At 41.8% G+C, this 23,886-nt stretch overlaps 1 protein-coding gene across 1 annotated transcript in view; it reads right to left on the bottom strand.

The window, feature by feature from the left end:
• The window catches only part of SLC6A5 (solute carrier family 6 member 5), a 30,921-nt gene that overhangs the window by 5,827 nt on the left and 1,208 nt on the right, over positions 1-23,886 (bottom strand). Inside the window, exons 3-13 of the mRNA XM_072864268.1 lie at positions 23,566-23,704; positions 22,132-22,263; positions 21,617-21,790; positions 20,548-20,689; positions 19,996-20,128; positions 17,782-17,916; positions 15,350-15,453; positions 12,566-12,690; positions 7,255-7,367; positions 6,836-6,967; positions 5,655-5,754 (exon numbers count right to left, since the gene is read on the bottom strand). Of these exons, the coding sequence (XP_072720369.1) occupies positions 5,655-5,754; positions 6,836-6,967; positions 7,255-7,367; positions 12,566-12,690; positions 15,350-15,453; positions 17,782-17,916; positions 19,996-20,128; positions 20,548-20,689; positions 21,617-21,790; positions 22,132-22,263; positions 23,566-23,635 (1,360 nt within the window). The 5' untranslated portion in view covers positions 23,636-23,704. The remainder of the gene's footprint in view (positions 1-5,654; positions 5,755-6,835; positions 6,968-7,254; positions 7,368-12,565; positions 12,691-15,349; positions 15,454-17,781; positions 17,917-19,995; positions 20,129-20,547; positions 20,690-21,616; positions 21,791-22,131; positions 22,264-23,565; positions 23,705-23,886) is intronic.

Genomic DNA, 23,886 nt, shown 5'->3' with positions numbered 1-23,886 from the left:
AAAAACAAACTCTGACTTGGTTGCAAACTTCAAAGGAGGATCTAACCACACAGTAAAAAAAAAAAAAAAGAGGAGACTGTTATGGTGGGAATCACTCTAATAAAATATTTGCTTCCTAAGGAATAAAACAAAATTGAGCTTTTACATAGAGATTAAGCGTTCAGTATGCTTTGGGTTAAAGCATTCATAGTATGTACTGGTTAGCTGCAATTATGTGTACACTTGTTATATTTCACCAAGAAGGTGACCCTTATTAATATCTGTAGATCTGTTTCAGCATAGATGATACCTGAGCTTCTCTATACCTACTACATGACTGGGGTAAAACTGCATCACTTAGCATGGAAACTGATAATGTCCTGTTATTTTTCAACTGACATGGAAGCAATATTTAGAATTATTAGAGAGCGCCTGTAAATATTTTAAATTATATTCAATGTTGTTTGAACAAACAGATCGACTGACGTGTTAATTCTTCAGATTATTGTATTGATTGCATCTATAAAGTTACTTGAGTTAATAAAACACTCAAAATGGTATTTTGGCCATCTCTGCAGCGATCTCCCTGGCCATGCGACTGGAAAAGGTGTGCTGGCCCGGCAGCTGCTATTGCCCATCTGATAAAAGCCAGTCTGCTTTCCAGCCTTGTTCTGCAGAGCTGTTGAGGTAAATGGCCCCTACTCAGTACAGCTATTAGTAATTTATCCAAAAGTAATAAAATTGAAATTTTTTTCCAGCTTTTCTAATGATGAGAAGAGGAGGGAGGTCTAGGGTCCAAGGGCTCACACAAACACTTCAAATTTGGGCCAATTTTGTCTGATAAAGCAGGTGATCGTCTCTGTCATTTAAATTTTACAAAGCATTATGCTACAGCATTTAGTCTAACTTTTATGATGTGAGGACAGGGATGGAGCTTAAATATTGGAGAGAAGTCATTGAGTAAGGGAAGAAATACTTGGAACAAAAGTAATAAACTGCTTTATGTTCTTATTGCCCTTATAGCCTGCCACTGCAGCTACTGACTATAAGAAGGGATAATCCCCCAGGCTTAATCCACCTAATTTTGAAGCCTTTCTGTTGATATCAAGGAGAAATAAATCTATCCACCTGACTGTTCCAAGAATTAAGAAGGCAAAAAATAGCAATGGTTCATTATTCGGTGTCTTCTGATGCACCTCTAAGAAAGCAGCAGGCTACATAGTGCTAGGGCAGCCCTAAAGGCCCAGCTCAGACGGTGAGCACAGAGTAAGCCAGGGCAGGCAGATAGCATGTCAGAGAAAAGCTAAAAAAACTCTGTTGTGATAAGAAATAGAGAAGAAAAATCCAGAAATTAAACAAGAAGGTGGTATTGCAAGAACTGTATTTAGGGGAGGGGAAAAGTACAACCTGCAGCGGATGTAAGCTTAGAAAACTAACCCAAGGTGACCCAGATGTCACTTTTTTTTCTGTAAGTGTAATTTCTCTCCCTCTTTTTCTCTTTTCCACTGACTACAGCAAATGCTGTTCTTCAGAAAGCCTCTTCTCTGTAAAATACATGTAATTTTTACAACCCATGGAATCACCGTACTTCAGCACCCGTCTGACTCAACATGCGCTTCTCCATTTTGTAATAGAGCTTTGTACGCCTGGACCGACCGTAACCCCCAGGGTCACTGTGTTATGGACCTGAAAGGAGGTCTTTGCCGCAACTGAAGATTTGCCCCTATGTTTTATTTACCTGCTTATTACAGTTCAGTGTACCATCTGCAGCAAGCTCCTTGGGGGATGCTTACACAGCAGTCATCCCTGCAGCGTGCTGTGGTGGGAACAAAACTAGTTTTAAACTAGTTGAAGCAGCACAAGGTGTGGGCCGAAGGGTCTTTCCACAAAGTCTAAAGCTCATCCGAGTGTCTCTGCTTCAGCCACACTTGCTGCTGCAAAGGAGTAATACCTAACTGGATAGTTACTGGGGCTTATGCCTCCAAAATTCATGCAAGCTTCATGCAAATCTCACAGATTTGTTTGAAACTCCAATTAAAAAAAAAAATAGTTCCTTCTTGGAATCATCAGTAGATATGCACAGCTTCAGGCACTTTTAAGTATCAGCAGTTCAGGAGTCAAATGCATGTAAACAGATACAGGGATTACACAGTACTCATCTCTTTCCCAGTGAAAGACTAAAAATAGGTTCGTCGAGTTCCACAGAAAAATGCAAAGGATGCTTTAGTTAACAGAAAGCCGACTAAATCTCAGCATATCTGGTCTCTCTCTCAGATCAGTCGGGTCTGCTGAATAACTTTGGGAAATAAACAATACATGATATTCCATATCTCAGTTTCTGCTCTCTAAAGTGGGATGATGTATTCATAAGTGCTGCAGATATAAAATCCATTAAAAAGGAGAATGCAAACTGAGACAGACAGCTACTTCAATATTCTGCTACAGGTAAAATGTTCCAAATTACTAACACTTTCTACAAATACACTGCAGCAGTTACCACTCGCTCTGACGATGAATCTTCCCAACAACAGACTGTCAAAAAACAGGTCTAGAAGGAGCACGAGTCAAGTCATACATTTTCAGTTTCCAACAGTGTTTCACTCAAGTGCAAGGATCTTTGTATTTAGCTTTGCGTTACAAAATGCAACAGTGGGAATTATGCTGATGATTAAATTAATACCTGCAGCTCTAAGCTGTTCTTTACCAATCATGCATCATAACCTAAACAACTGGAGAATAAACATCTATACCAGCATGTGAAATAAAAAACAGCATTGGACTGGATTATGTAGCACTGACTCTACTGAAAAATAAATGATTGCAAGGAAATAACCAAGTGTGCCTCTTTTTAATTTAAAAATCTCAACAAGCTCAGCAAGCAGAACCTGTAACAAGAACTAAAGACAGATTTATTTCATCATAAAAGCACCTGCCACTATTGTGCCAACCTGCTTGCTAGGAAGAGGACAAGTATACAGAGAAAGGTGTCAGTGGAGTGTAAAACAGCAATTGTCAGAGCTTGAAAATACATTATGCACTTTTTAAGCACTGCTTGAAGGAATATAACAAGAGCAGCCGCTTCACTTGTATTTACAACATGCAAATCACAAATATACAAGCTGTATTCCTATGAATAGTCCTTAGAAAAGTAGCTTTAATGCAGCAGAAGTAGCTATGATACATTAGTCAAGCGGATAATGATTGTGAAGTAAATCTTTCTTTTTTCGTGCTAAAAAACTGGAAGCTCTTTAGCCTAGCAAAAGGTTAATTCCAGGGAATAATCTTTGAAATAGTTTATATCAAAGGTTTTACTAACATCTGTTGATTAACAATCAGTCGGTACAGAAAGCATGGAAAGAGTGATTCGTAATCAGCAGATCTTTTCCAAGTCTGATTACATTAAAGTAATACCTAACTAAAAAAACAAAAAAAGTTCTCCTCTATCTGAGTCCTTCCTTTGCAATGCTATAACTATTTCTGTATTATTTTATGGTTTTCATAAAAGTTAGTGTTTTAAGGGGTACTGAATTTGTTGGGCAAAGCAGGCACTAGCCAGAGCGATTTTGCCTACAAGCCTAATAAAATGTCGTTCCACAAAGGCAGGTTTGTCGTGCTTCTGCCACACAGTGTTCACAGGAGGAACAGAGCCAGTATTTGCTCCCTATTTACCTTCATCCTTATTTAAAAACATACAGAACAAAGACATGCTACAGATTTAAGTAGCTTTGGGGTTATTTAAAAATATTCTAAGCAAGGAATTTTTATCTTGCACACTGATGGCAATGGCTTTAAAGAGGGCAATCTTTTTGGCACAGACCGGGTGATGCTGTAGATATTGGTGGCCAGGAAGAGTGACAACATCTAGTGCTTTAGCACAGCATTGTTCAGGCATGCTCTCAGCAAAGAGATGAGGAGGAAGAAGGGGAAAAAATACCCAAACCAACAAACCCTTGTACTCTTCTTGAGCATTCCCACTCACCATCTCTTACGGAATTGATTTTAGGAAAGCTGGGAAATTGGTCAGTATGATAACCAGATGGTAATGTCTCAGATGACGCGTACCCGGCGGTGTTTCCACAGGAAAGGGTAAATGCTAAACCTGGTGGTAACTGTGCTTCACGGAAACTGAATTACAGAGCAATGGCACAACTTGGCAGTATTGATTTTCAAACCAGGAGTTCTGCTAAATAATCCCCAAAATCTGTGTCTCTACTTCACTTCAGGAGATCTCTCAAAGCATTACACTCAGGTCCTTTGAGAAGGCTGGTCGAATGTAAAGCTGACAGCAGTTACCAATATCATTTCACTCACAGAGATTACACTTCTAAACCCGCTCTAATTAAAATACATTTCAGGGACATAAAAAACGACAAGCATGTTGATCAACCAAAACACGATCGGGCTAAATCAACTTTTCTCTTGGTGTTTTAACTTTTTCCATTGTATTCTGTAACATTTCCTCACTAGGTCATATCTGACTCCGCTTTCAAACCACTCAGCCTGCTCACTGGATTGGATGTCAGTGGAGATAAAATACACTTCTGTATTTCCATGAAATTAGAGAAAACAAGGAAGGGCTGATTCCCAGTCCTGTCTATAACATTCATTTCTCAAGGAAGAGCAACAAATTCTGCATGATTTAAATTACGTACAATGTTTTTAATGCATTTATATTACCGAGTGGACCCCACAATGTAGGTACATCTAAGTAACCAGTGCACAGGACTAGAGCCTAAGATCGTGCTGCCAATATGCACCTTCAACAGAATATCTTGGAATTGTTTGTGTCTATTGTGTATATTTTCTTATAGAAAATATATAACTCATTCCTGCTCGTAGCAGCAGGGGAAACAGCCTTATCTTTGTTGTCTTTAATGCTGAGATTCAGATCTTCCTTTGCTTTTGAAGACAAGTCTTAAGTGGCTCCACCACACTCCAGACATAAATTAATCATCGGTTTTGCAGGGAGATCTTCACTTTTCCTACTAGAACCATCTGAGATCACACATTTCCAAGAATCAGTCTCCTGAAAGCACTGGACAAGTTTGGGAGCAAATCACCAGCTGGTATCAACTGATGTAGCTACAGTAGCATCAAGGTAATTGCACTGCTTTATACTAGCTGAGGATCTTCCTCATAATTTAACGTACGTTAACATGGATCAATATGACTGGTGTTGCCACCGTGCATAATTAATCACTCTGAGTAGCTGCATAGTCTTGATTCTGTGTTACAGACAGATGGGCTAAAGGGAAGGCTGGATGCGTACACAGAAAATAAATCCTTCGAAAGTTGTTAAATGCAAAGATACCACTTCTGGCTCAGGAAGTCTCTCAGCCTAAAGCTGTCGGCGTGTGCAAGAGCCCCTGGAGAAGCGTTGCTAAATGCTTGGTCTATTCTTATACTCATCTCTAAGCATTGACTTTAAGCTACTGGTGGAAAGGGACATTAGATTACATGAAGGTGTTTTGAATACTTGTATTTAAAGGAATGCTATAGTAATGAAGTCCCATTATGCTTCTGTTCAAAATAAGGATATTCTGCGGCTTTTTATTAAAAAAAAAAAAAAAATTAAAGCATTACTCCTCTCCTTAAGAATTTAATGTTGCCAGTTACTTTACCATATGGTAAAACGTTACTTTGACATAGGCTGTCCAGTAACTATTTTTTCTTACCATATATATAGGAAACTCCAACGAGCTCGAAGATGGCAATGATGACAAGAGAATAAGAAGCTGCGTAAGTGTCCACAAGCTGTAACATATACATTCCACCCTAAAGAAAAAAGGAGAAAATAGCCATTATTTGTGGCATATAGCTGGTGTCTCTCTTCATATGTCACAACTCTAACTGGCGCTAAGGTAGGCAACACAGACAGGAGCAGGACCCAGGACTCTCTATCCCAAGCGAGCATCCAAACATTGGCCGGACACAGGCTCATGCTGCACTATAGTTTCTTCCTTCTGGCCCAATGAATATCAAATCCAACAAGAAAAAAGCAGAGGATACACCTGAGTCTGGTAGCTAACACACCTTGGGAAGACTTTGGTTTCAGTCCTTTCAGGTCGCAGACTGAACTGCGACCAGACCTTCCAGCAGCAGTGTCTCTAACCACTGGATACTATGTCCCTATATACTCACTATATACTTAATGTCAAAAGCAAAATCACCCTTGAAACCAGGAATACTGTAATAGTGAGTCCAGTTCATCTCTTTGGAAAGGATATAATGCCCTGTCTTCAGGGCAGAGGTTAAACAGCATAATCCAAGTGAAGGAAGGACTGAATCCATCCTTGGCTTTGGAACAGCAAAGTTGGGCTGGTAGGTGATGAGGGGAAAGAAAGAAAAAGAGGGAAAAAGGATGAATAAAATAGTAAAATAGATTTTGTGCACCTCCTCTTGAAATTGCTGAGAGTTTATAGTGGAAAAAAGACACTGAAGACTATCAACAGTAGATGAGAATTTCCTTATTACCTCCACAGTTTGCCAAGACTATCAGTATATCTCTAATCCGGGAGGGAAGGCACCCGAAGCTGGTGTGCATGTTTATATGACATACAAACTCCTCTTTTTTTTTTTAATGAATACCTAAGTTACATAACTACTTTGGAGATGTTTGGCTAGGGATAAATTTTAGAAGTCTGCTTCTCAGGAAGATTTGAACAGCAAAGTCTTTTAAATATATCTCAGTCACAGCATCCATTAAAAAAAAAAATAAATAAGGCTTTCAGACTCACCTGGTGTCTTTGCACAGGCGGCAGAATTCAGCTTAACCTTTTGCAAATTGTGCAGGAGGAGAACGGCCGCCAGAGGGGGATTGGGGACAGACAGTGATGCTCAAAGACAATATTATTACCTGAGTGATCATAGGAAATCCCATGATGAAAAAGGAGATGCAGCACCCGAGAGTGAACAGTGCCTTGTGCGTACGTAAGTATTTGGGGAACTCATCCGAAACGGAGGTCACTATAGTCTCGATAGTGGCAAACTGAAAGGCAAAATAAAAGGAGTCACTTCAGTGTGCACAATGTACACAAAGTGGTCCAACCAGATTTAACAGAATATAAGAGAGTATTTTGAATCCTAGGTGTTAAATGCTCATATGTCTACGCCAAAGCTTCACCCAAATGATTTCAGCATTGGTGGCTTTACTTTATTCCTCTTTTTGCAAAGTGGTTCACTGACCACATGGAAAATAAAGAGTTATCTCATGGTGCTCCAAACAAATGAATAGGAGAAGCAAGAGGAAAAGAAGGGGAAACAAAAGCAGTTTACCATAGTGTCCAATCCAAGTGTTAGAAGCATCAAAAAGAATATTATGGCCCAGAACGGAGAGAGGGGAAGCCTAGTTAAGGCTTCTGGGTAAACCACGAAAGCAATTCCAGGACCTAGAAATGAGAAAAATAAAGGCTGTGATGTCTTGCATGGCGTTAACATTGTTGACTGAATGGAAAAGAGGGAGACAGGAAGAGTCATGTTTCAAAGTATAATACAATATTACTTTGCTTGATAAAAGTAAAAAAGATCAGATTCGGTCTCTCCTATTTACAGAAAGATTTAACTATTGCAGAATTTAGCCTCACATGGTTATTTTCTATTTTGGCTGTAAGTTTTAAAACACTCATATACTCCTACTTTCCAAGCTGCAGAATACATATTTAACCAGTATACTAATATACTGATCCAAATATGAAAAATAAACAAAAATCGTGTACTGCAGCTATGTTTCTTTCCTGCTCTGTGATTAAATTTCTACCACTGTTCCTGCCAATTAGCAACCCAGCCTTAGATCAACACAGCGATCATCCACACCTCAGTACTACCAGTGTGAATGGAAAAGAAAATACTCTTCTCTAACTCATCAGCACACAGTCAAATGAGAAGGAGAAAACATAACAGATGCACAGAGCTGATACCAGGCACAAGGTAATAACTACCGTGAATAAAAAAAAATCCACAAGAAATTCTGAAATAACGCACAGCAGAAAAAATAAGGAGATTAGGGTCTTTTAAAGCCTTAACCAGGAATTTTCCTTTCCCTGTTGGTTTGATATCTTGGGCTATAATTTTTATTGACTGTAAAGAAAAAATATTTTTACATGTGTGCTTAGATTTGCCCAGGAAAAAAAGGCTGCAGGAATGTGGTGGCAATATTACAGTAGATGGCACTTCTCTGTTTATCCCAGCTAAAGGAGTGCCCACTTCAAACGCTCTGATGGATGTTTCCTGTCAGGCGAGATACAAATGAGAGCCAAGCTGTACTGATGCCATGACCCATGCCACGAGAAGGGGCTCCAAACTCACTCTGTCCTGGCCATTTCTAATCTAGATTATTGCATCCCATTTCCTACAGCTCCCCACGCTATTTCTGTTCGAGAGAGAACTGTTGCTTTCTCACGTACTGAGAAAAACACAGTTTTAGCAGCATGTCAAATAATCTCCGTGGGCAACTTCTGAAGTGTTTGGAGTTCCTTCTGAACAAAAGACAAATACAAGAGTTAACAACACAGTAAAAAAAAAAAAAAAACAAAACCAACAACACTGTACATAACTCAGTAAGTGTTGCTGCCTTTAAAATGTGCTGCAGGAAAATGGCTTTTTGGAATAGGAAGGTGCATGTAGAACTACTATGTATTCATGAACACATTCTTTCATCTCTTGATTAAAGATTTCTTCTTGACTATTAGAGATAAGGGCTCTGTTTGCACTAGCTTCCTGCATGTAGAAGTTTAATTAAGTCTCGGAATAATGAGTTCCCATTAATCACATTTTTAGGCAAAGTTTAATTATACAATATGAAAGTGCACATCTCTCCATCTCAGCCCCTCATAACTCTAAGATATCACACGCCTGGTAGTATCCAACCACCGGTAAACAGTCACAGGGACGCTGGCTCCCATCCTCTCCATCTTCAGAGACTTAGGTGGGTATGAACTCTTTCAAAAGTCTGTTAAGGTCAGGAAAAGTCCAAAGGTTTTATATGTGTTGAAACTAAAAATGTCAAATGACCTTGAACTTCCATTTTAAAATCACTAAAATCTTTCAACTGCAGTATGTCCTTAATCAAACCGTGAGAGTAGGATGAAAATAGATTGTCCTGCCTTTCCTTCAGTGAAAAGCGTTTTATTTGTTATATGAGTTTTTCCTGAAAGGAAGACTCTAAATGAGAAAAATACTATGTATTTCAGATTCATATTTTAGGATGGAAAAAAAAAATCCCTTCGCATTTCCATTAACAATTTCATTCAAGGTTTTAAAAACCTGAAGAGAGAGCATAATCATTTCTGCCATTTTCTCCTTCACTGCAAAAAGAAATATAACTTTAGAATAAAAAAAGGTAGGCAGGGACAAGGGCTGGCTCTTTTCCCCACTTGATGAATCTGCTTTTTAATTCTGTAAATTCTGAGTGTTAACCCAGTCTGCAATTATCCCTAATCTTCACTGTCTTCCTACTGTACAGTCATCTTCTCGTATGGGACTAAATTTTGTTTCCCCCTATCATGGAGAACAGCGAAGTCTCACCCTCGTGAAATATTTTTAAATGGCCTAAATGGGCTCTTACAAATGCACTGACAGCCCTACAATAAGATTGTCTTGTGACAGCTTTTTTCACATCCCCTTGAACAGCTGCTGAAACAGCTGCGAACAGAGAGCTCCAGCCTGTGACTAGTCACTCACTCAAAGACCACCAACAAGCGCTCAACAGGAAAGGGTTTGCCATCCCCTGCGCTAAATATTATGCCATCTCCAGGGAGATGAACCAGCTGAACCAAGTGTTTCCTCCACCATCCCCAACAGCTTTGTCTCTCCATCGTCGCTCTGTCGCATCCCTTTGAAGCTTCCACTGCAGCTTCACTCAAGCGCAGCTTCTTTGACTCTAACCCCTTACAAATAATTTCAGTGAGTACAGTGTGGTTTAGATTTTGAGGTTGGTTTTGTTTGTTTCAGGATGGAGGTAAAATCTAAAATAAAAAAATTAATGGAAACATTACTCTTAAAACACCTGGCCTCAAATGGAATTTTTCAAACATAACGGTCTAATCCAGCCAGAAAATGGGGATGAGAGTGAAACTTTTCTGTTCCCGCTCAGCTGACTGGCAGACCAAAAAGAAGAGACGAGGCACTGAAGACTGAATTGATGTTACATTAGCTTGCAAGTGCAGTATCCCCTACTACTTGACATGGACTAAGACATGGACCTCTTGGAGCGGGTCCAGAGGAGGGCCACAAAGATGATCAGAGGGATGGAACACCTCTCCTACGAGGACAGGCTGAGAGAGCTGGGGTTGGTCAGCCTGGAGAAGAGAAGGCTCCGGGGAGACCTTATAGCAGCCTGCCAGTACTTAAAGGGGGCTTATAAGAAAGATGGGGGCAGACTTTTTAATAGTGACTGTACCGATAGGACACAAGGAAATGGTTTTAAACTGAAAGAGGGTAGATTCAGACTAGATATAAGGAAGAAATTTTTTATAGTGAGGGTGGTGAAACACTGGCACAGGTTGCCCAGAAAGGTGGAAGATGCCCCATTCCTGGAAACATTCAAGGTCAGGTTGGATGGGGCTCTGAGCAACCTGATCGAGTTGAAGATGTCCCTGCTCATTGCAGAGGGTTGGACTAGATGGCCTCTAATGGTCCCTTCTAACCCAAACCATTCTATGATTCTACTCATTATCAAGAAACAGTTTACTGGCTGACCATCCTATGAAATTAATCTCTCAGACCCTCTGGCTGAATCCACAGCCTGGTTAGCAGCCCATCCCACCATGGGTCAACTTGTGCAAGCCCCAGACCAACTAACTCCCTGTGCTGAACTGCAGCTCACAAGCTTCCCCTCACCTCAACATCTGGGCTGCCGTGTACCAACCGAAGGAGCTGCAGAAATTCAATGCGACCTGGCACCTTTATTTGCATCTCGCTGAGGTCAGAAGTACTGCAGATTCTGTGAGATTATCCATGTTTCAGTTTACAGGGAAGGAATAAGCAAAAGGAAACTAAGAGCCTTTTCTTTTTCTTAACCAGCAGCAAGATCTTGTTCTAATAAACAATTAGAAACATTAGAGTTCCGAGAAAGGTATTTTTCAAGAAAAAAAATTAAGAATGCTTCATCTGCTTCACCAGCTCTTGTTCCTACAACTACAGGGTTTCCGTGTCCCCAGCTCATGTTGTCTGTTTTCCATTTAGCTCCCACAACATTGTTAAATGCGGATTAACCTTCATACCTAATTTGTCCAGAATGATCTATGAATATTACCGTACAGAAACTATGGAAAGTTGTCTTGATTTCTATCCCCTGTTGTCAACTCACTGCTACAGTTTCTGAATTACGATGCTCAGCCAGTCGGGTACCTTAGGCTACATGTAGCACCTTGTGGCATTGAATTTATCCACACAACAAACCTGTCAGAAAAACGTTTAGTGTCTTCACATTAATGCAGACAGTGAGACACGTCACGTATAGAAGCCATGAGTATGTGACATTCATTTTTTTAACTCTGCTGTCCTTCTCCCATTCAGAGCCTCCTCTTGCTCTGTGCTATCATGGGTTGGGAGGATAACACTGGGAACCATCCCCATGGCTCGCAGGGAAGCTATTAATCACTTTCTTTCAGTGCTTGGAAATGACTGTGTCTGGGCTGAAAGCTAAAACAATACACTTAGCACCCACGTGTGCTCACAGAAACAGCTATGGTGGGGGAATCATAGATATGTATACAAGTTATTACAAAGTTATTAAAAAATTGTCTTTTTAACACAGTTCAAAATGATCTTAAAGATCTGGGTGTCGGTTGGCTTAGAGGCAAAGTGCTGCACATTTCACAGGAAATGTAGGATTAGACTAAGGTAACAATTATCCCTCTATAATCCCATCAGATTTTTACAACCCTTTAAACTTCTCAGATTCTTATCCCTAAAGCTCCTCCCTTCCTATTTCCTGTTACTTCATACCAAATCATACACAACAGCACCAATTCTACAGTCAGTCACGCTATTCCCACTCACATTCAGCTCTACCAGTTAAGACCTTTCAGATCCCCATTTGTAACCATCTCACTTCACTAACCAAGATTTTCTAATTGGTTTTTCAGAAATATTTTACTTCCCCGTGGAGGCAGCTCCTTGCTGCCCACAGTTCAGAAGCTCAATCCACCTCTCTCACCATATTTCTCCCACCCCCGACATCGCGAAGCCCACTGTCCTCTCATCCAAGATTCCCACCACCAGGGACACCTTTTACCTTGAAGAGGATTTGACAAACAGCAGCAGACACAAATGAGAAGACCAGTCACTGCTTAGAGTATGTGAAGGAGACATGTCACCCTACCCCCCCATCAGTTATTTACGTAAAGATTTGCAATGAGTCTCAGCTTGTTTCCTTCTCTTACCAAACGAGTGATAAAGAGGCTTCACGTAATCTCTTGACTTCCCCATGTACCTTCTCCCGTACAGAAATGCCTACAACTGGTTTACTAATCCACTCCAGTTTGAAGCCATTATTCCCACCTCCAATGGCAGTGTCATCATTAATAATAGAGCTGAAGGTGCCACCAAGTGCCTAAGTAACAAAACAGCGGCGTTGTTACCCTACCTTGGTCTGCCACAGCTTCGATATTCACTTTGAGCTCATTTGCCATGAAGCCAATAACTGAGAAGATGACAAAGCCTGCAAATATACTTGTGGCACTGTTGGTACATGTGACTATCAATGTGTCCCTGAAAAGAAAAAACAAGAAGCCGTGTCACTTTGTTGCAATACATGTGGGGAATGTTTTGTACACATTTCAGGAGTCTCTCGCATGAGCACACACATCCTGTGGGAACGCTGATGAAGGTACACTTTTACACTTATCACGTACGTTTGACGCTGACCAGAGATGACAGAAGTCTTCACGTCACCACCAGTAATCAGCTGTACAAGTTTACATCACCCATGTGCCATATAGGAAGCCACAGGCCACGCAGGAGGATAAGCACTTCTGCTCTTGGCCTCTCTGAAGAAGGTAGCAATGATGACATGATTTGTAACGCAGTGTTTTACTCTGCCTGATGTGGATATCTGCTCACTGTATTACACGTGGCCTAACCACCACTGTCCAGGTAAGAAGATTTTTGTCCTGTATCTTTCTTGTATTTATACACAAAATTTCAGGGTTAAGCTTTCTGTACCTTGCTTCTGTACCTGTACTCACTTAAACACCTGCCCATCTGTAGAGGATTCCCTGGTACAATTTCCCGTTGGTGGTAGCGGTGTTAAGGGAATCTCAAGAAATCCATACCTGAATGTCATAGCATCTAGGTAAGTACATGTGACTTGATGGGAAGCCAGCCCTCATGATCCCCATCCATAATTATTACATTCTTGATAGGATTTTTATTTTTCCTTCACAATATGTGTGTCCAGAAGACTTCCCCTTCCCCTTAAAATACTACAACCTAGGAACAAACAAGTCACTCACTTTAAATGTTTGGCTTTTTTTAAGTTGGTTGGAATTGCCTATTCCTACTGCTATTTGTTTGTCAGGAGCAGAACGAAATACAACCTGAAAAGCTGTCAAGAACCTCACTGAGCTGGCAAACTTCTGGAATCTCTAACAAAGCATCTCTTAACGGGAATGATTAGGTTAATTCTTCAGGTCTACAGAAAAAAAAAATGACAGTGTTCTGTTTGGAATCATCAGGTGTTAATCTTCCAAAGCCCAGATAAGTTTTAAGTAAAATATTTTAGGTATGCATTATGAAGTGAATTAATGTAAATTTACTGCAATTATACATTATTTAGTGATGTTTAAAATGAATGTGTAACTGAAAACTACAATTTTATCTGCAGTATTAGAATGTCATGAATATAAAAATTTAAAGATAAAATAGTCATGCTTCATTTCTGTATTCAAGATACGTTATAAAATTAACAAGATTAGAAGTAACTAAGCTTTTCTAATTATTTCTGCTTCAGTCTCCCATATGCCTCTCTAACGTGGGTAAAGCATGTATTTAGTATTAGGCCTGTAAGATTTTTATACTTTATTACTATGTATTTCATTCAAAATTTTCATTAACATTTTCCAAACTCCACAAAACATTGCTAAATTAATGCAGAAAGACAGGATGACGCTTCTCCCATTTTTTGCCCTGATATTCTGAATGTATTCATTCATCAACAAAAAAAAAATCAAAGCCCAGGACGAGCATTTTCAAAACTCGGACCCAAAGGATTGCTGGGTGGGAGTTACTGAGTATGCAACACTGTTACTTATTCATCCATATTTTAGGATAATTTTATTGAATTACTTTTGAACACTAGTAGGAAATGTTTTTTAAATTCCTTTTAAAATCCTGATACACATTCCTTTTTAAAGGTAAGTATTTTGTATACAGTACTTAGAATTTATAGGATATGGGAGTTCAAATCCCCAGGAGTGGGTGCTTTCAAGTCTTGATTCAAGAAAGATTTTAACCATGCCCTTGGGACAGTCCCTGTGCATGCTCTTGGCTGTCCTGAATCAGCACCTCTGTCATTGCAGGAATCAGTAAAAGTTTGCTTCAGCAGAAACAAGATTGGCTTTAAAGACAATAAAATAGCAGTGAAGCATTCTACTAATGCCACTTGCTTTTGTTTTTTCCATCTACAGACATTTATCTGGCATTCTTTTTGATGAAAAGCTATACTATGCTGCCAGAACAATGACTTTTTTCCTTGTAAAAATAACTTTCAGTGATTTCAAATAAAAGTGATTTTAAATTTCACAACCTGAAATAACTTTGTACATGTAAAACCACAATAAGAGTAATTGAAAAAAAATAATAACATTTAGGAGAGACAGGAATCACGTCTATAGAAATCGGGTGTTAAACTCATGCAATGTCTCACAATGGCAAACTTCATCCCGTTCTACACAGGGGTTGTTCTTCAGCAGAGGCTGCCAACGGGCATGGTTTCATGCCACTGATCACAGCTGTTGACAGCTTCCCAGATTGCCTTTCAACCTAAACCTGCTGAGTCTGAAAATGAAGAGCCGATAGGGACCATAATAAGCCTACGGTTCATCTTGAGACTAGTAGACTACGACCTGGGGAGAAGACACAATACACAAAACCAAAAAATTAAGGAAACTAAACAAAGAAAAGCAAAGAGAAAAGCAAAGAGAAAAGCAAAGAGAAAAGCAAAGAGAAAAGCAAAGAGAAAAGCAAAGAGAAAAGCAAAGAGAAAAGCAAAGAGAAAAGCAAAGAGAAAAGCAAAGAGAAAAGCAAAGAGAAAAGCAAAGAGAAAAGCAAAAGGAGGAGGGTCTTTCAAACCAGACTTCTGCAAGTTGGAAGACAACTGTTTTTGGAGAAGACCTGTTTAATAAGACTGATGGGTTTCACTGTCACATACCTGTAGCAATTATTATGGAATTTGTTGTAAGAAGAGAGAGTAATTAGACCTCCCCATGCTGCAGATAAGGAGAAGAAAATCTGAGTGGCAGCGTCCTTCCAAACCTGAGTAAGACAGACAGGAGAGGAAATAGCATCGGCTTCAGGAAAGAGTATTAGAAAGATCGACAACACTAGTAAACGGTACTGTTAGGGGATTAACACATAAGTACTTTAAATAAACTTTAGAGCAATGGATGTCAATAAAACATTTAAAAGCTAAATCTTACCCTGAAATACATAGTGCCCATTTGATGGGGAGTACTGTTCTTGTTGAGCCCATATAAAAAGACAATATAACCTTTGCCACGTATGGAAAGCACAAATATTCAAACTATATTGCTTGATATGTATCAGTTCAAATACATTCAGCAAGGAAAACACAAATCAAGAAGAAAAATCTGCATCGGGTGCTGAAGGTTTATGCACCAGTGGTCCTAAATAATACTTTATCTTTGTGATAAAAGAAAGAACCTCAGTGTGATAAAAGAACGAACCTCAGTGTGATAAAAGAAAGAACCTCAGTGTTGCTCAATGTGCTACTTATGAATGAGATGACAGAAATTTACCCTAAATTTAATGTTATTAGATGTACAAAGAGCATAGTGTAAGTTAGGGCTATTTGGATACCAGGACCCAGTTTCCTCCCATCAGAAGAAAAGGCATGTTCAACCAAGTCTTTCCTAAAAAAAAAAAAAAATTCAAACAAAACAACCAAACAACATTGTTTGTTCTGTAACAAAGTTCTTCAAAGCCTTAAACACATTTAGATAAAACATTTCTAAATTGCCTGGAATTTCAAAGGAGTTGGTCTTACTTATCACTTGCAAAATGTTCGAAGCCTTGGTATTTCTATTTACAAGCTTTCCTACAAAGTCTGATTTTCCACCCAAGTCCACAGTGCAGAAATGGAGATACATGTACATGCACAGATATACAGGTGGACCTATACACACACTACCCAGTTGGAAGATATTACTTAAACACTACTTTCAAAGTTACCAGCCAGCAAGCAGTCAATCCTTCATCTAGCTGAGCGTAATATACAGCTCTTAATTAACGTTAGAACTGCAAATAAAATTAAAAACAGAAGCTCGCCTGAATATTATCGAGCACTTACCCAGGGTTATACAGATACTTAGTGTATTCAGACAGCCCCATTTTGCAAAAGGCAACAGTTCTCACCTTCTTTACTGCACAATGTGGGATCCAAAAATGCTCATATTTAATGCAAAATTAATTTCTGTATTGTTTGCAAAAGATGTAATACTCCCATCACCAAAGGATCAAAATACCCATTATTGCAGAGATATTAAGGAAATTAAGATCTGCACAATTCATCCAGGAAATTGTTTTCAGCTTTAATTATCAATCTATCAGTGTGATATCATATCACTATTGATAGAGGAAAAAATTTCTTGGGGGGGGGCGGAACAAACCACCAAACCAAACAGTAAATTTCCTGAGGTGTTGCTAAAAATCCTTCTTAAATTTCTAAAGAAAAAAGAGCCTGAACTGTAACTCTCAGCCCAGGCTTCAGTTCAGTCTCCAGACTCCTGCCTCAAGACACTTAAGACCGACACACGGGCACTCATGTGCCATGTCAGACAAATATATGATCCGTGGGTAGATTTACATCTACACAGACACAAATCCATGTGTATTTTTGGAACACGTTTTACTGGCTTCATTGGCAACAAGCGACTTTTTAGAAATCAGTTGAAATCATGAGTGAGGGAGCAGAGCTGAAGCTCCATCTCATACAGTCAATGCTTAAAGAGCAAAGCCAGGTACCAAGTCCCTTAATTCTGTCCTCTCCTACACAGCAAGTAGCCTTGTTTCTTACAACGTGGGTCGGAGAGTGATCACAGCTGCTCTGTGCCGGTATATGTGCTACTGGGGAGTTAGATTAGGATGTGTAATTTGAGTTTGTTTTATCTAATGTCTCGTGCATTATTCAGAACAATCTTTGCTCAACAAGTAAAATACACCTAGTCAGAGCATTTCTCAAGAAATGCAGATAGCTTTATTAAGTTACCTATTAAGGTAACTTCATGTGCTTGTTCAAGTCAAGGCAGCATCCATCAGACACCAGCGTATGAAAATCTGTACTTCCTTTTTAATTCCCTATTTTCCAAATGCACCTGCTCTGCGAGATTCAGGTGAAATATTAAATGTGACGTAAATACCGTCTCTATAATAATATATGTAAAAAAATATTACGTGCACACAAATAACAAACGCCCATTGCAACAACGCTCCATGTAAGATGAAGAACAAGTTTCCACAGACGACAATACTGCCTCTGCACATAGAAAATGCTTGCAACAGACATTAAGAAACCTGTATGAATGATTCACCCTAGCAGAGTTGTAAGCGCAATAATAAGCCCACCATAGCATCAATTAGCTTCTCCCACTTTGGTGTGATGAAGTACCAGATTCCAGCTCCAGCTCCAGGTAGAGTTACTCCTCTTATAAGAAGGATGATGAGAACTACGTAGGGGAACGTAGCTGTAAAGTACACCACCTGGACAGACCAAAAAAAAGATTATGGAAAGGGCTTATTGGGATAATAAGAAGAGAGGAGGGGAAATACAAGTGCTACACTATTGCCTGAAGAAAGCAATTACTCAGGCTCAGAGGCAACAGGGTTATTTCCCAGGAAATCTGAAATTTTACAGCTCTTCTTGCTGCTGGAAACAGGAATAATGTCAATAGCAACAGAGGTAAGAGTTGGGGTTCTAGACAGAGAGGGAAAGAAAAAGCAGAAAGGAAAGTCTGGAGAGGAACAACAGGAATTTATAGCTAAATGAAAATATCATTTTTGATCCTTGCTCAGAGGAAACTAACACAGCTCAATGGAAACAAAATGAGCAATGCCATCCAATACCACTTAAGGTTCTTATTTTTCCTATATATTTCTCTGTATCTAACTAAGCCTAAAGAATTTTGATTACTGTTTGTACCTCTTAATCATTACATATCACCAGGAAAATATTTATGGTCCCAATGTAAAAAAAAAAAGAAAGTCAGTGGAGTGATCCAGATAGACCTAATCGTCATTATTTCTAAATACACAACAGAGGTTGTGAGTTTAATGTCTTAATAATTATCTAGTACAGAGCAGAGCGCTCTCTGTGGTCAAATAAAATGGCTACATTATAACCAGTTAAGCTGCACACTCTACCCAAAAGCATTTCACATCCTTTTACACTTTAACCTCTGAATCTTACAGGGACCAGAACCATCTGAGCTGAAATTACTTTTGAAACTGCTTTCCCAACTTTCTCCTTGCTGTTTCAAGAGGCGTTTCAAGAAGTTGCCCCAATGATTTTTTGTGCTGTGGATATACTGAACTCATCTATGCATAAATACGGGTTTTCTATCCCTGACACCAGGAGCCACTATTTTTCTGGGCCACGAACGCTCACTTAAAGAAATATCTATTGCCACATCCAAACCCAACTTATTTTTCTCTACAACTTCTGTTTCTTGGCTCTGGCCTTTCATGAAACAGTTTTTCCTATCGCACTAAGGTGGGGGGGTTGAATAGATCTCAACTTTCCCCTGGCCCTCTGAGTCTCTGGGTTTTCTGATAATTCCCAAGCTACCTCACAGCAGATGTTGTCAGCTTCTAAATGCAAAGGGATGGCTTGGAATCAGAAACCCTGTGCCCAGCTCTAGAAAATTCATAACTGTCTCTGCATATCCACTACCTTAATCCCAGGAAATACCTCGTTATTTTGCTCCAGTTTTTTTATCTTTTCAGCCTACTCTTTGTAAATAAGCTAGATATATGCTATGTCATCATCTAGCATTTTAACCTGTGTGCTAATTGCAGTGGCATTGATGGAGAAGTCTCAGATATTGCATTCCTGCAGGTTTCACAAAAAAACCCCGCCCAAACCAGCACTGCCGCTGAAGAAAAAGCTGCATTTCTCTGCTCTGACGGCTGCCCAGCCAATTCGTATGCCTCTACTTCCATGCCAATGAGAGGACATGCTCCCTCTTGACACGGTTGCTAGTGAGGAGGCACAGCAGAAAGCTGCAGCTTTGGGGGGTGAGGGAGAGGGTGACATGTGAGATGTCAGAGAAGCAGAGCAAGGAGCTGGGTTACCGCAAGGAGCGGTTTTAGAAAGATGGCACGCAAATATTTGGGAAAAGAAGATACACACTGTCGCTGCTCACACTCACCATAGACCAGTTTAAGTTTGGTTCTGATTTTAAAATATGTTACTTAACATCTTAATTTACATCACAGTTTCCCCGATTACAGTGAGATGTGAGATGATTGCAGAATTTTCATGAACGCCACACAGAATAGGGAAGGCTGCTGAAGGCACTTTTTTGCCATCCAACTGCTGAGCGCAGCTCAAGGGCTCATTTTAAATTTACTGAAGATTAGGGAACAAACGCTGAATGAAAATTCTCTTTTTGTATGTTTTGGCTAGACAGGAAAACACAGACAGGAAAAAGGCATTTCATTAACACTTAGCCATTTACTGAAAATAATTTTCAGTAATTCACTGCCTTAAACAAGAGTGTGATCCCCTTAAAGCAGCACGCTGCTTTCTTGCAAGTGTACAATCACAAATATTTTTCTTACTTTTCCTGATGACTTGATTCCTTTAGCAAGGGAGGCATATACAATCACCCAAGCTAGGAAAAGAGATAGTGCCAAGGGCCATCTAATCTCACCAGGATATTCAATCCCTGCTGAAATCTTCAATACAAAGTACCTAAGAATAAAAAAGAAATTAAAAAAAAGAAAAAAGAAAAAAAATAATTACAGCAACTGCAGGCAGTAATTCAATGCAAAACCTTACAGTATTTTGTTTTGCTTCAGCGTTCGCAGTGGTTTCTCTAGAAGGTTCCAGTGATTCTCACCATGTATTATTTTATTTATCTGCATTGCAGTAGTAGATAATAATGCCAGGCGTGGGCCAACACCCCAGCTGTACTAAGCACCACAGGAACAGAACACAAATAATCCAGCATTTGAAATTTAGCTTTCATCATTCCTACGTGTAAAAAAATGAGTATCATTTGCTGTCCTTAAGTATTCTATTTCTAGTCTTCCAAACAGTGATTTGTTGTCTGTCACAGTGGATTTTAGAGAAAGATTAACATAAGGTCTCTAAACAAAGAAAGATCTTACTTGAAGTATTCCTCACTTCCACTGACAAATGTTTTGTTTCCTTCACTGGTGAAGTTAACCATAGTCAAGTTTGGATAGGCACTCATACAGAAAGTAGAGTTCTTGATTTGTATTTTTGGGTGGTCACCAATAATGCAGGAATCTAGGAAGAAAATAAAACGAAGAGAAAAATCACTCATCTAGGGGGGTTTTTTTTCCCCAGGTTGGGTGTAAAATGACAACAAAAAGCATTAGATCACACACATTACTTGAACTTTTGCTCCGTGTTAGGTTTCTGGAACACCTTGCTTACAGAAGGGTCTGAGAGAACTAGGTCTTAACATCTCTCGTGATTTCCCCCCTTCGTCCCAAATGTCTAAGGCGTAAAAAGAGTCTGGGGAAGTGAAAGACCCCGGGGGTCACCCCACCCGGGGGCAGAGGCCGCTGCGTAGCCCCGACCGGGATTAGGGAGCGCCGAGGGAGTCCCGGGGAGCCGCGTCCAGCCCGGCGGGCCCCCGGCCCCGGGGCAGGAGGGCAGGGGACCCGCACCCCCCGCCGCTGCGGAGCCCCGGCTGGCAGCTCTTCCCGGGGGATATTTCCTCGGGGGAAGGAAATAACCGCTTTTCAGGTCGTTGCATGGTTTGGGCCGTGTGCAAAAACGGTTTTCGGTTTGGGTTTTTTTTTTTTCGTTAAAAATAAGCCGCACTAAAGCCCGAGAAGTTGTCTTTAACAGACAGCAGAGGCTGCCAGCTGTAGCGTTTCGTTCCGTGCTTTCTCCCTTACACAGTTTTTACCCACCAAAAAAAAAAAAAAAGTCGGGCTTTTTTTAGCATTATAGTTGAAAACTCCCATTTCTCCTTGATTACGAAAAATGTAAATAAAAGGGGGGGAAGAAAAGCGCCCGGACTACACAGATCACTTGGGAAGCGACGGGTCCTCCGTGCTGGGAACCTCGCCCGGCCACGGGCACCCGCAGTCTCCGCTGGCATCTCCCAGGGGCGCAGCTGAGCCGGAGAAAGCTCTGGAAAGCCAGCACGGCCACAAAGGAAAAAAAAAAAAAAAAAAAAAAAAAAAGCCTGTCCCCACTTACCTAACAAAAGTTTGTTTTTATCTTTACAGTCTGGTGTGTTCCACGGGTTGTTACAGGAAGCCCAAGGTAGCACGGGTACGAAGGACGCAAAAAGGTAGAAAAGCGTATAGCACAGGATAATGTTGTAATATATGGCTATCAGAACCGAGATGATCAGCATTGCAATGCCACAGCCTGAGAGAAAAGAGAGGGAGAGAGGAAAAGACCGGCGTTAGTCCCGGGCGGAGGAGGGGAGCGGCGGGTCCCGGCGGCTGCACCGGCTTCGGCTGGGGCAGGACCCAGCGCATCCCCCGCCAGAAAGGGCTCCCGCGCGCAACGACCGCGCAACTTGCGCGCTCAGAGCCGCCCGCGGGGCGCCGACGCCGCTGAGAGACGAGCGGGAGAGCCCCTGGCATGCGGCTGCGCGCCTGCGGACGCGCCGCGGAGCGGGGGCGCGGGGCGGCGGTGCTTAAGCCATGCAAGGGGGGGGTGCAGGTCATGCTCCCCCAAACCGGGCCGGCTCCTGCTCCGCTCACCTTGCAAGGCGGGGATGGCTTTCCAGACCGACACGGGCCCCTGACTAGCAAACTGCCCCAGGGAGACTTCCAGGAAGAAAATGGGGATCCCAGCTAGAGCCAACATCATCAAATAGGGGATGAGAAAGGCACCTTGGGGGGGAGGAGGGCGAGAAAAGAGAGAACAACCTGAATCATCGCGCGTAGGCGGGGGGCCCGCGGAGGGGCCGCGCCGCTTCGTTCATCCCACGGGGGCGAACTCGCCCCCTCCGCGGCCCGCTGCGGAGAGCCCCGCGCAGCCCCCGCGGCGGCTGCAGGCTGGGAACGGGCTCTCCTCGGGCCGAAACGGGTCCATTTCTGCCCGTGATGCTGGGGACGGCTCAGTCAAGACCTGCAGCTACGAAAGATTTTCTGTTGCTCTCGATTGCCGGCGCCCCAGCCTCGACAGGGGAGCGCAGCTGTCTGCATCTCCAGCGTTTGCTCGAGACAGTATTCTTGTTACACGAGTATGTTAACACCTCCCACTTCTAAGTTCTTACACGTAAAAAGAAAAAAAAAAAAGCTTACTTTTTTTTAAGAATTATTTTGGTTTTACATCGCTAGTTCTTTCACGTAAAATAGCTCTTACAGCCTCCACACAAGTGTTTTCAGCGCTCGCAGCACCAACAGCCCCTGCTGATAGTCCTGCGCAGAGGGAAGAGGCTTACAGCTGCAGTAGGTTGCAGCAGTAACACCCACCGGTTCCCAGTTGAAGTCAGAGCCTCTGTTAGGAGAACCTCCGCAAATAAAGTTGATTTTTTCCCCTTGTAAACTATTAACGGCACAACCCCTCTTCTAGCTTTTCTTCTGCTCTACTCTGCTGAGCAGCACTCGCTCTATTTCAAACGATTACTTTTCAATCGGCTCATTGAGAGATTTAAAAGAAATTCCCCAAACTTCACGAACTGACATAACGGCTGAACTCGGGTTCAAACGTCCTCGGGTGACTTTCCCGACTCGAAAGCCCTTTGTACCGCCTTCTCCCCCCTCCGCTTCCCCCGCCCCACGGTTTGCGGATTCAGACCCGATTGCGTTTGAATTCGGCGAAGGGGGGGCCGGAGCCCCGCTCTGTGCCCGGGTGCGATCAGCCCCGCTCCTCATTTTCCTCCCTCTCCGGCCAGCAGTAATTGCAGGTGTCTTTAAGGCAAGCGCTACCTTCTAAGGACATCTTGTCGGAGCTTTCCTACTTTCAGAGCTGACCGTCAGGAAAACCCAGCCGGGGTTTCCACCAGGTCGCGGCTGGTCTGGAGGTGCCCCCGGAGCTCGGCTCAGCCCGGGGCTCGCTGCCCGGCTTTGCCAGGCAAACGGGCACCGCCGGCCCCCGCTTCCCTCGTGTTTCTCCTTGCCCAAAAAGGCAGGGGCCGGCTCAGCCACGTACGGTACTGCAGGTAGAGAGACAGGAAAAAGCCATCATACCTCCCCCATTCTTAAAGGCCAGGTACGGGAACCTCCAGACATTGCCCAGCCCCACTGCATAACCCACCATGGAGAGGATGAAATCCAGCTTGCTAGACCAGTTCCCTCGGGCTTTATTTTCATCCCCTACATCGTCTTCCTAAACGGAGGGGGGAAGAAAAAAAAAAAAAAAAAAAAGAGAGATCGGAAAACAGCCACTTTTGCAAACGAGCATCACGGTGCTGGGGCTGCCACCTTCACTGCAGGGAGACCCGGCGAGCAGCGGCCGGGGGGGGACTGGGGGGACCGGGGGGACCCTCGCCTGCAGCCCCCGCCCGCCGC

This window comes from Ciconia boyciana, chromosome 6 (genome assembly GCF_034638445.1).
Source record: "Ciconia boyciana chromosome 6, ASM3463844v1, whole genome shotgun sequence".
Lineage (NCBI taxonomy): Eukaryota > Metazoa > Chordata > Aves > Ciconiiformes > Ciconiidae > Ciconia > Ciconia boyciana.
The sequence above is the reverse complement of the archived record's forward strand: the minus strand, read 5'-3'. Positions and strand labels throughout refer to the sequence as shown.